Below are 12,076 nucleotides of genomic sequence, written 5' to 3' on the forward strand. Positions count from 1 at the left end.
CTTATGCTCCCCCTAAACCACATCTGTTGCTCGCCGACAGTGCGAGTTTTTCCGCCTTGATTCGATCAATTTGGCCATATCTTACCTCAACACTAGACTTAATACACACATTTTTGTAGTGAAAACTTGAACATCATCCCCAAAAAAACAAAAAGAACGTTCTAAAGCAAGAAATCTGCCGAAGAAAGTATGCAACACAACACAACTTGCCACAGCTTCGCCACCTTCCACAGAGAAAAGTCGCGCGAACTATCTTGCTCCTTCTTCTAGAAAAAATATAGGGTTTTCAAGGAGCGTCTCGGGAAAAAACCAACCCTCATTATATCTACTAATTCATTCACAACGGTGGGCAATTTTTTTCAATTTTAAATAATTTTAAATTTTGAATTTTGTGGGCAACTTCTTTGACCGCACCATCTTCACCGCGATAATTAGCCTGATGTTTCTGCCTTCGCCGCCAAGTCTACGGCTCATATGGTCGTACCACCGGCCAATAAGCACGTAATTCTTAACTAACCCACCATTTTGTTTAATTTCCCCACATCTTACCTCAGGACTAGGTTTACTGCATACACTTTCATATTGATTTACCTCAGCACTAGACTTGCAAATTTTTAAAGGCAGAACTCCTCCCCAAGAAAACATCCAACACAATCCAACTTGCCGCTTCTAGAAAGAAGAGGCCGTGTGAACTGCCTCCCCCGCGTTCAGATCAAATCCACATACTACTACACGTACACGCAGCAGAAACGCAAGCACTGCCGTAAGCACCGCCGCCACGTGTTCTGACGCCACACCCTATAAAACCGGCCGCACGAACTGAGCTCCCACAGCTCCTCCTCCGTATGGTCGTCAGTCCCCTTCCAGGTACGCGTCGTCGTCCTCCTCTTCCTCTCCCTCCTCCTAGCTCTGCTCCGCCCTCACCGCCCATGACCCGATAGGATAGCTGTCATGAAGAATCCTCTGATTTACAGTCCGTATTGATTGACTGCTCTGTGCTATATTTCATTCAGTCAATCCGCCGGTAGAGAGAAGATTCCGTCGGTAGATCCCGTCGTGTCCAAGCTCCTCTTGTGCCATCCTTTTTTCTGCTCTCGTGCTCATTTCTTGCTATTTGCGATCCACGCATATGGCACAGTACACTGTTTCCTGTTTATAAGAGAAACCATATTCTCTTCGTGGGGAATGTTTCTGGTTCCAGATTTGGGGGCTCGTTGCTTCCCACACGCTTGATTTAGCCCTTCACCCCTCCTGCTTATCTTTTTATTATTTTATTAGTGGTGGTGTTCTCGATTTATTTTATTAGTGGTTGAAAAGGTTCAGAGAGCCGGAGCGCCTGACCATATCTAGCTTAGTTCCCCGGTTTAGTGATGATCTATGTCTCGGCAAGAAGTCATCCCTGATGCTCACTTGAATACTAGTTTATTTAGGTAACCTATAAAACATCCCACCTTTTTTACAGACCGGATTGACATAGGGGAAACTACCGCGAAGTTGATGTAATTGTCTGTTATGGTTTGTCTTCTGCAAGGGTTTGGATTTTTTGTTGCCAAGTTGCTCAAGTACAGATATGCTTGCTTCGTAAACGTTTCAGTTGCGCTTTCTTGCTATTCGGTGGAATATACCTCGGAGCTTTCGTCCTTTCATACTCCACGTAGGATAGTTGTCTTGAATCAGTTTGAGAAGGAACGTAGGCTTATATTATTGTGTAGTCAGTTCAATACTCTTTCAAGAGAAGTTGCACCTGAACTCAAGAACAGATGTTCACACTCTACAGTTATAGACATATATGTTTTCTTTTTCAAAGCCAGTTAAGATATATGCTCACGCTCAACAGTTATAGACACATGTTTCCTCAGAAACAGTTCAGATATGTGACAACAAATGAAGTATATTTCCGCAAAATAGTTTTATCAGGTGTAAACTGACTTTCTTCTGATTCATATAGTTACTTGTATTGCTATAGAATGCTTTTTTTTCACTCAAATGTAACTAATTCTGTAATAGGTTGTTTAGCTTCTTTTTGGGCAATCATATCTGATGGATGATCCATTTTTGCAGCTGGTAACAAGATGAAAATGGCTGTGTCTGTTGTGCTGTTCATATCGCTCCTATCTGCTATTGCCACACTGCCCTCTGAAGCCCTCAATGTGAGAGGTCATCTACTGAAGTCAAAGACGTTCCGTTCTCCACCCGTCTTATTGGCTCCTGGATCAGTCTCAAACAAGTTCTACGCTGATATTGACTTTCCTCAAGGACACATTGCCATCAAGAGCTTTGATGCAGAGGTTGTCGATGAGAACGGCGTCCCTGTGCCGCTCCACGAGACTTACCTGCATCACTGGGTTGCAGAACCATACTACGCTTTGAAGAACAGTAATCACAGCACTGACACACAGAAGCTTCCAAAGGGGGTGCTTAAAAGGAATGATGGAGTGTGCAAGACCACACTAGGCCAGTACTTTGGGCTTGGTTCCGAGACTCGTCACACCGCCACATGGGTCCCTGATCCTTATGGAATAGAGGCAGGCAATCCGGAGAAGGCCCCTGAAGGTTATGAGGAGAAATGGTTGCTCAATATTCACGCCATCGACACGAGGGGTGTGGCCGACAAGCCTGGCTGCACCGAGTGCAAGTGTAGCTTCTACAATGTTACAATAGATGAGTATGGGCGCACAATCCCAAAGAACTATACTGGCGGGTTGAATTGCTGCTATGATCAGACCCAGTGTCAGGTCAAAGAAGGGTTCAATGGTGAGGTGCGGAAGCTGTTCTTGCAGTACAAGGTGACGTGGCTCGACTGGACTGATGCGGTGGTGCCTGTCAAGATTTACATATTTGACGTTACTGACACCGCTCTGCTAGATGGGACTCCTGAACATTCTTGCAAGGTATGCAAATAGAACTTCACATAAAGGCAATTGTTTCAGGTTTTGAGAACTCTCGTATTGCTTCAAATGCTCAATCTTTTTTTTTCTTGCAAATTACTTCAAATGCTCAATCGTATTTTGTAGTAGATTTGTTTTTTATTTAACCCGTTGATTGTACAGGTTGAGTACCAGGTCGATGAATGCAGCTCGGCAAACCGAGCCAACAATGATTGTACGCATGTTAAGACTTCTAGAGCAGTGTTACCGCATGGAGGAGATATCGTGTTCGGTGTTGCACACCAGCACTCTGGCGGTAGCGGTTCTTCTTTGTATGGCCAGGTAATGGATTAGTACTCTAGTGTCTTACATGCGATGCTAGTGCACTGGTTGGTGTTATTTCGGGGGAAACATACAATACTACATTTCTCAAACTCTGCACAAATTGAATGGGACCTTCTATATATGATGTCTAAATGGCAACATCACAACATGTTCTTGGGAAAATGGAAGCTTAACTTGTGACGTACATTTGCTTTACTTCAGGACGGACGCCTTCTATGCGAATCTCTTCCAACCTACGGCTCAGGACAGGAGGCAGGGAACGAGGCAAACTACATCGTCGGCATGTCAACGTGCTACCCTAAGCCAGGGTCCGTCAAGGTCAGCGACAGCGAGGTGCTGACCGTGGTGTCCAACTACAGCAGCGACCGGCAGCACACAGGCGTCATGGGCCTGTTCTACATCCTCGTGGCCGAGCCCCAGCAGCCGGCTCTGGCGCCATCCCTGTGCTTCAGCTTCCCAGCCAAATGTGAGTTCCTCTAGAACTTGGCCATGTCTTTCCCCAGAGCATACTCATATTGCTGCAGTGAGAACTCTGAAAGCTGCAAATTTGCATTTCATATTAACCCATTGTTGATCTCTCTTTTCTAGGGTGCTTACCGGCATGGATCACCAGCAACATGTGAAGAGAAGATGATCATCTATCATCTCCTGGTGAAGTGCAATTCAGTTATGCAAATGGTGATGTCTGAAGAATCAATCGATCAATCACAGTTAGCTTACGAGATGCGACAGACGTTTTGAGTCAATAAAATCGCCCTTTAACGGGGAAAATATTACAAGATGGCTGGGTTTTTGTCATGTATAGCTAATACTAGTATATACGCAGCAGTCAGTGAGTGGCAGGTTGTGTCATTTCGCTGAGCCATCAGTTTCTGATGATCTGTAGTTGAGTACCATCTGTCTCCGAAGAAGCCGAGCTTTATGAGTTCGTCATTAGCAGAAGCAAAATCAGTGTCCGTGTAATAGTAATCAAAAGCTGTACAATCTCTTGTACGAACACCTTGCGGTCTTTACTAGTGATACACTGGCGTATACATTGTGGGGAATTGGTGCACTAGAATGTATCGTTGCCCGTGGCTGAGAAAGCATATTCATTGAAGTCAACATATGGAGGAAACTGGCCCTAGAACAAGTCCTGGCTGCAACATCAGCTACTACAAGTACTAGCGGATTTCAGCAAACGGATAGAACAACTAGTACATGATACAAGCTTAGAGCAGAGCATGCAGGAAACTCACAGCAACAACTAGGTTCGCTAGCGTGGACCCCTGGTGCAGCAAATCACCGACGCCCCGCCATAAGAAGTGATCCTAAATGATTTAGGGAAGTAGATGTAGAACTCAATCGCCCAAGTTCAAGTCCCTAGGAGCGAAGATTTGGGTTTTTTTTCTTCTAAAATCCCCTATAGTGTTCCTTTCAACCCCCCTCCCCACCCCCCCACCCCACCGTCGCATTTGCTCTCCTCCAATCCCCTATCGAGGACATCGATGTCGAAATGACCCTGCTCGGTGGTACAAGTCGGTTGCAACATTAAAACCTAGGATGTATTCGATCGGGTTGGAGGTGACGTGGCAACACTTGGACCGCGCGATCATCGCCAAAGGGACGACACTCGATCTGGAGGCCGCGCGCGATGGAGCCTCACCCCTTCTACTTCTAGTCTCGAAAGAAAAGTCGTGTAAATCGTCTTGCCCGTGCCGAATCAGATCACACTCCATTTTTTGATCAAGGAAATATATTAATATCGAGAGGTACCAAATACACCTAACATCTGCAACAACACAATACCCTAAAGGCAGTATGAATGCACACAACAAGTAAAGAAAAAGAAGATAAGAAAATAAAATCCATGCTACGGTATTCCAGCCCTAGCAGCAACAATACATCCACCAAGAAAACACATGAACTCCATGTTCTCCAAAAGCGACACGTCCAAGAACGAAACAGTGCACAAGCGCCATCGTCGTCCGATCAAAAATCTTAGGTTTTCACCCTGAAGATAGTTCCCACTCTCAAAACAGTGCCTTCAACAAGGCTATTGGTAGACACAACCAATTAAGGCCACGCCTTAGATTTTTTTCCCTCACTCTGAACTTCACTTATGCTTCCGCCCCCACCTGCATACTGTTGTTGCAAAACCCAAAACACCAAGCAAGCCCTCAACAACGTAAGGACTCGAACCTCCATTGCTAGTCGTCCAATCCAGGCTTCATGATATTCTCTGCCTCCAACTTCACCATGGACCAAAATATCTCCTGATGGCAACAAAGAACGAAGCTTCGCGCTGCTCCCTCCAGAACCAAACTGTCAGAATAAAAGTATGGGTGCAGATGACCGAATACCACCCGATCTAGCAAATTCCAGGCATAGGGTGCACTCTTACATTCGCTGGCGCAACCTTCCGAAACTCACCAGTCCGGCCAGATCAAGAATGACCGGCCCGAGGAAGGTCTCCATCTTCACACAAGAGGAACCCTAGGACGACCACCTTTATTAGGAAGATCAGCATGCCCCACGCCGCCGCCCCCCGATCGAACTCATCGACGAAAGACGAGGCCTCCACCAACCACATACCCGTCGACAAGTTGTCCGCCGCCACCCCCAGCACCGAAGTAGGCCACCACCGTGAGCCGCCAGGAGGGAGGGGCGCAGATGATCCACCGGCCACCAACAAGCACGACCTCGCCGCCATGGACACCGGATCTGCATCCGTCGGGGTAACCCTGCCGCTAGCCGCATCGCCAAGCCATCACCCGGCCGCCGCAGCCCTCGCCAAGGCCGCCAGGCGCGACGCGCCGCAGAACCACCGTCAGAGGCGGCTGCCCTGGATCCCGCCCTAGACCCCATCATGCCGACCCCAGGCCAGCCCTGCTACCGGCCGGTGGTCACCGCCGCCGATCCAGCGCCTCCTCTACGCGCCCGATGCAAGAGGGCGACCTGCCGGCGCCTAGAGCATTACGGGCTTTGCCCTGCAAGCGCGCACATGCGGCGGCAAGGAGGACAGAGACCGGAGGATGAAGAGGAAGAGGCGGCGGCGCTAGGGTTTTCCGCCCGACGGGACCACACTGGGGTATTTTCTTTTTAGCACTCACCCTCAAATCACACTCCATACTACCGCGCAGCAGAAACCCAAAGCACTGCCGTAAGCGGCCGACGCCACGTCGGGCCATCCCGCACGCCTATAAAATCGGCCACACGAACTGTACTCCCACGGCTCCTCTCCTCCTCCGCCCAGTCGTCAGTCCCCTTTCTATCCGTCCTCGTCCTGGTACGCGTCGTCCTCCTCCTCTTCTTTCTCTGCCCTCCTAGCTCTGCTCCCTCTGCCCGTCATCTGTTAGGATAGCTTTTTTAGAGATTGAAACTCCCAGCATCTTGTGCATCAAAATCATTAGCCTCTGATTTATGATCTGCGGATTATTGGTTGCTCTGCGTGCGGCCTCTGATGTATCTTTCATTCAATCAATCCATCGGTACAGGAACAAAATTGTCCTTAGATCCCTTCTTAGCATAACTTCTCTGGTTCTATCCGGTTTTTTTTTGACGAAAAAGCAGTGTTTTTCATTGCATATAGTAGTAGAAGGTTCTTATCAGATTACAACAACATTTTGCTTAAGAAATTAAGCAGCCACCCAAGTCCACTCAGCAGCTATCTAAGCTAATCTAGATTCACCCGATAAAACTCGCATGAATCAGGGCGCGTGGAAAATCTTTCTATCCGTTTTGTTCTTGTACTTATTTCTTGATATTTTGCGATCAACGCGTATGGGTCAGTACATACTGTTCAGATAAGAGAAACTATCTTTTCTTTGTGAGGGGTGTTTTTAGTTCCAGGTTTGGGGCGAGCTGTGCCTCACAGCTTTTAGCTGACATCCCCTGCTTATATCCTTTTTATTACCTTACACATAATTTTTTGGTATTCTTTTTAGTGGTTGAAAAGGTTCAGAGAGTCAGGGTGCCTGAACATATCCTGTTGCCCCGTTTAGTGATGATCTATGTGTAGGCAATAAGTCATCCTGATGCTTACTTGAATAATAATACTAGTATTTATGTAGGTAATCTATGAAGTTGATGTAATTGTTAATTATGATCATCTTATGCAACAGTATGGACTTTTTACACATGCCCATGCTATCTGTCCCAACTTGCTTAGTGAACATTTCAGTTTTGCTTTCTTACTACTATTCTGCTTATATCCTTTTTATTACCTTACACGTATTTGTTGGTATTCTTTTTAGTGGTTGAAAAGGTTCAGAGAGTCAGGGTGCCTGAACATATCTAGTTGCCCCGTTTAGTGATTTTTTATGTGTAGGCAATAAGTCATCCTGATACTTACTTGAATAATAATAGCAGTATTTATGTAGGTAATCTGTGAAGTTGATGTAATTGTTTATTATGGTTATGTTATGCAACAGTTTGGACTTTTCCACATGCCCATTCTATCTTTCCCAACTTGCTTATTAAACGTTTTAGTTTTTCTAAGTGGGGCTTTTCTTTTATTATAATTCTTCTTCTTTTTTGTTATGTGCATCCTTATTGCCAATAGGGCAATACGTTGTTGTAGAGGCTGGGTGTAATTGGTATCTTTGCGATATTAATATATACTCTTTGTCAAAAAAAATCAATGAAATATACCTGGGAGCTTTTTCAACATTTCGCACCACACGTCCAAGATATGGAATAATTTTGGTTCAGATATGAGCATGTGGCTACTAATCATGGTTCTCTTTTCACTTTTTTCAATCAAATACTATAACAAAATAGTCTACATCTATTAGTTAGCTTATTTTTTGGACAATCCTATTTCATTCTTCTGATAGATGATCGACTTTTGCAGCTGGTAACAAGATGAAAATGTCCGTGCCTGTTGTGCTGCTCATTACGCTCCTATTTGCTATTGCCCCCCTACCTTCTGAAGCCCATAATGTAAAAGGTCATCTATTGAAATCAAAGACGTTCCGTTCTCCGCCAATCTTACTGGCCCCTGGATCAGTCTCAGACAAGTACCACTATGACATGGACTTCCCTCAAGGTCACCTTGCCATCAAGAGCTTTGATGCAGAGGTTGTCGATGAGAGCGGCGTCTCCGTCCCACTCCATGAGACTTACCTGCATCACTGGGTTGTGGAACCATACTATGCTTTGAAGAACAGTCATAGTGCTGATTCGGAAAAGCTTCCAAAGGCGGTACCTGGAGGGAATGATGGAGTGTGCTCCACACTAGGCCAGTTCTTCGGCCTTGGTTCCGAGACCCGCCGCACCGCCACATGGGTTCCTGATCCTTACGGGATAGAAGTTGGCAATCCGGAGAAGGCGCCTGAAGGTTATGAGCAGAAATGGTTGCTCAACATTCATGCCATCGACACGAGGGGCGTAGTCGACAAACCTAGCTGCGCCGAGTGCAGGTGTGACTTCTACAACGTTACAGTTGATGAGTTTGGGCGCACGATCCCGAAGAACTACACAGGTGGGTTGTATTGCTGCTATGATCAGACGCAGTGTGAGGTGAAACAAGGGTTCAATGGCGAGGTGCGGAAGCTGTTCTTGCAGTACAAGGTGACGTGGCTCGACTGGACTGATGCGGTGGTGCCTGTCAAGATTTACATATTTGACGTTACCGACACCTCTCTGCTGGATGGAACTACTGATTCTTGCAAGGTATGCAAGTAAAACTTCACATAACAGGCAGCTGTTCAAATTTTGAGAACTCTCATACTACTATTTTATTTCAAATGCACATCATTAACGCCTCAAATATCTAGTAGGCTGGGTTATGATTTAAGCCGTTGATTGTACAGATCGAGTATCAAGTCGAGGAATGCACCGCGGTAAACCGAGCCAACGATTGTTGCATCCATATTAAGACTTCTAGAGCGCTCTTACCGCGTGGGGGAGATATCGTGTTCGGTGCTGCGCACCAGCACTCTGGTGGAAGCGGTTCTTCTTTGTATGGCCAGGTAATGGATTACAGGATTAGTATCCTAATCTCTTACCTATTGTGCTTATCCACTGCTCAATGTGATTTTAAGGGAGAACAGTCTCTACTACCGATCTGAAAACGCACATAATCTGAGTGAGACCTTCTCTTTATGATGTCAAAATGGTTGTCAAAGCGAAGCCTAACTTGTGAGTTACATTCGACTTACTGCAGGACGGACGCCTTCTATGCGAATCTCTTCCGACCTACGGTACAGGGCAGGAGGCAGGGAACGAGGCGAACTACATCGTCGGCATGTCGACATGCTACCCTAAACCAGGCTCCATCAAGGTCAGCGACGGCGAGGTGCTGACCGTCGTGTCCAACTACAGCAGCGACCGCCAGCACACCGGCGTTATGGGCCTGTTCTACATCCTCGTGGCCGAGCCGCAGCAGCCGGCTCCTGCGCCATCCCTCTGCTTCAGTTTCCCAGCCAAATGTGAGTTTATCTAAAAGTTAAACCATATTTTTCACTGACATTGCAATCACTCATATTGCAGTGAGTAATCTCAGAACTGCAAATGTGTATGTCATTTGAACCCACAGTTGATCTCTCTTTTCTAGGGTGCTTACCGGCATGGATCTCCAGAAACATGTGAATAGCAGAATAGCAGATGAGCATCTATCTATTAATGAGGTGCAATACAATTATGCAAGTGGTGATGCCTGAAGAAGATGAAACAATATTATAGTTAGCTTACACGGTAAGTGATCGTGTGCAGTGCTGCAGGTTGTGTCATTTCGATGAGCCGTCAGTTCCTGCTGATCTGTAATTGATTATAAGTAGTAGTGTATGAAGCTGAGTTGTATAAATTTCGTCATAGCAGAAGGAGAACCTGTGACTATGTAATAGTACGCAAAACCTGTACAATCTCTTGTACAAATACTTTGTTGCGAGTTATTAACTTATTATATACGAATACGTATTGGTGGTGTACATACATACTATGCGTGAATTGTGTACACCGTATTAGCTTTGCACTGGCATTATTCTGGTGATGCAAGAATTAATTCAGACATGAAAATGACATGCAGCCTTAAGATGCAAGGAACTAACAGACCGTCATCCCATACGTACCAATCTCTCGATGACCCAGCTAAAAGGTCAAAAGTTTCCAACTTGTTTTCTCTGATATCGTCATGAACATTTACTCTTTTTTTTGCGAATTGCGTGTGGACATTTACATACGCATGTAATATTGAAATAATAATGAGATAATAATATATATTAATATCGTGAATATACCATTAAATTCAGCCTCTGCAATAATAAAATATCCTAAAAACATTAGGGATGCACACAGCCTTAGAACAAAAAGAAGAAGAAAAAACAAACATTCCGGCTATAGTAGTCAAATGTCTTGTAACTGCAACACAAACCACTTCCAAAATAACCCCCGGAGTACAAATTCTTCAAAAGCGATGTCCACACAAGGAAAAAGTGCATAAACATCGTTGTCGTCCGATCATAAATTTTAGGTTTTCATCGTAGAGAAAGTTCGTGCTCTTAAAACAATGTCTTCAACAAGGCTATTGTCATGCCCAAACAATTATGATAAGACATTGGATTTTCACCCTGAAAGATAAGACTTTGTTCTCCTCATGTGCTGCCGTCCCGCTAGCCAATCACTACTATAATTCACAAATCACCAAGCAAATTCATCACAACCGTGATCCCATTTGTTGTGGAGTACTGATCATTGTCCTTGCTAGAGCACTCCATATCAACATAGATAACTTGCAACCGTTGGTAGGTGTTCGTTGTCTCGGTTTCGCTACCCTTAATGCTTGTGGCATGGTTAGGAAGAGGCAAGTAGATATTTTCCTCCTATACCTGGAGCCAATCACTTGATCACAGCTCTTGTACCTAATGATCTGCTATCGAGGATGGACGTTCGCATTATGATGCGCAGGTTCAAGCAAATCTAGCTATTTGCCTTTTTGCTTTAATATTATCACTTTTGAGTTTTGAAAGAACACATCATTACGAAGAGAATTGTGAAGTCACTTGTGAGAGGTATGTTTTATTTCTCCCACTTTGGAAGTTTGAAATGTTTAGAAAAATCAAGTGCATAAGGAGTCCGTTTGACATTTGTACCGCGAACACCAAATTTAGATTGTACATTTTGGTGTATCAATCTTTAACTCTGTGTATTTCATTTGTATTTTCTGAGGTTGGCTCACTACCTTAAAACCAAACGTGTCCCCCTCCTCTTCTTCCTTCCTCTCTCCCATATCTCCATATCCCCTGCATAATTTCCTCTCCATCTCCCCCACGGCCAATGTCCAACAATATTCACGCTGGGGAGTCCCCTGAGGCCGCCCCGCCCGCGTCGTACGAAAGGAGCTCGGCAAGCACTTCCGTGTCCGGATCCTGTGGGCAGGATAACAATCTTGCATGGAGCGTACTCGACCTTCCCGCCGGGTAGGTGCTTCAGATGTTCTTGTTCAGGGTCGAGTGGGATGGCGGCTTAGGTGTGACGGGGGCTAGCACGGTGGCCATGCACATGCTCGACTTGGCCGCGCAACTGTGGCGGCGGTTCGAGCGGCCTTGCTCCGCGAGAGGTCCATGTTCTCCGTCACCAGGTCGGGGACGTCCTTTATGTCGCGGATGGCCAGAAACAGGAACATGCGGCCGGTGGCTTGGGGGTGGCGGGCTCTCGCACGGTGGTCTTGCACGCGCTCGACTTGGCCGCACAATGGTGGCCTTGCTCCGTCACCGGGGTCGGGGACAAACTCTGCGTCCTCAGTGGCCGGGGACGAGAGAGCGAGGTGCTCTCCACGGCAACATCGAGAAGCCTCCAGATCTTCATGTCTGGTTTCTTAGTCACCTTGTTTTGATTCTCTAAAAGTGAAATCCAGTTTTTTACGACTAAAAGACCAAATTATC

The 12,076-nt window shown here is 45.9% G+C and overlaps 2 protein-coding genes across 3 annotated transcripts; both read left to right on the top strand.

Moving 5' to 3' along the window:
- Window positions 1-742: 742 nt before the first annotated feature.
- Window positions 743-4,266, top strand: LOC124707915. Of its 2 annotated transcripts, XR_007005035.1 has the most exons (6): window positions 743-867; window positions 2,062-2,891; window positions 3,051-3,209; window positions 3,414-3,678; window positions 3,801-3,905; window positions 3,955-4,266. XR_007005035.1 is itself a non-coding variant. In XM_047239632.1 (5 exons), exons 1-5 carry the CDS (start codon window positions 846-848, stop codon window positions 3,833-3,835), a joined length of 1,311 nt encoding a protein of 436 aa, XP_047095588.1. In that variant the 5' UTR covers window positions 743-845; the 3' UTR covers window positions 3,836-4,266. The 2 variants fall into 2 exon arrangements, 1 of the variants encoding a protein (XP_047095588.1); XM_047239632.1 differs by having other exon boundaries at window positions 3,801-4,266.
- Window positions 4,267-6,408: 2,142 nt separating this feature from the next.
- Window positions 6,409-10,127, top strand: LOC124708046. The gene is made up of 5 exons (XM_047239766.1): window positions 6,409-6,480; window positions 8,047-8,867; window positions 9,008-9,166; window positions 9,361-9,625; window positions 9,751-10,127. The coding sequence occupies exons 2-5, from the start codon at window positions 8,058-8,060 to the stop codon at window positions 9,783-9,785; spliced, it is 1,269 nt and encodes a 422-aa protein (XP_047095722.1). The 5' UTR covers window positions 6,409-6,480; window positions 8,047-8,057; the 3' UTR covers window positions 9,786-10,127.
- Window positions 10,128-12,076: the final 1,949 nt, after the last annotated feature.

The sequence above is a fragment of the Lolium rigidum genome, chromosome 1 (assembly GCF_022539505.1).
Source record: "Lolium rigidum isolate FL_2022 chromosome 1, APGP_CSIRO_Lrig_0.1, whole genome shotgun sequence".
Lineage (NCBI taxonomy): Eukaryota > Viridiplantae > Streptophyta > Magnoliopsida > Poales > Poaceae > Lolium > Lolium rigidum.

What these genes read in the sequence shown, in the direction of transcription:
- LOC124707915 (XM_047239632.1), top strand. Translation starts at nt 846, where the DNA reads ATGGTCGTCAGTCCCCTTCCAG. An exon ending in GGTCGTCAGTCCCCTTCCAG is followed by an intron (nt 868 to 2,061) that starts GTACGCGTCGTC and finishes CCATTTTTGCAG; the next exon opens with CTGGTAACAAGATGAAAATG. An exon ending in CTTCAGCTTCCCAGCCAAAT is followed by an intron (nt 3,679 to 3,800) that starts GTGAGTTCCTCT and finishes TCTCTTTTCTAG; the next exon opens with GGTGCTTACCGGCATGGATC.
- LOC124708046 (XM_047239766.1), top strand. Translation starts at nt 8,058, where the DNA reads ATGAAAATGTCCGTGCCTGTTGTGCTGCTCATTACGCTCCTATTTGCT. An exon ending in GAACTACTGATTCTTGCAAG is followed by an intron (nt 8,868 to 9,007) that starts GTATGCAAGTAA and finishes TTGATTGTACAG; the next exon opens with ATCGAGTATCAAGTCGAGGA. An exon ending in CTTCAGTTTCCCAGCCAAAT is followed by an intron (nt 9,626 to 9,750) that starts GTGAGTTTATCT and finishes TCTCTTTTCTAG; the next exon opens with GGTGCTTACCGGCATGGATC.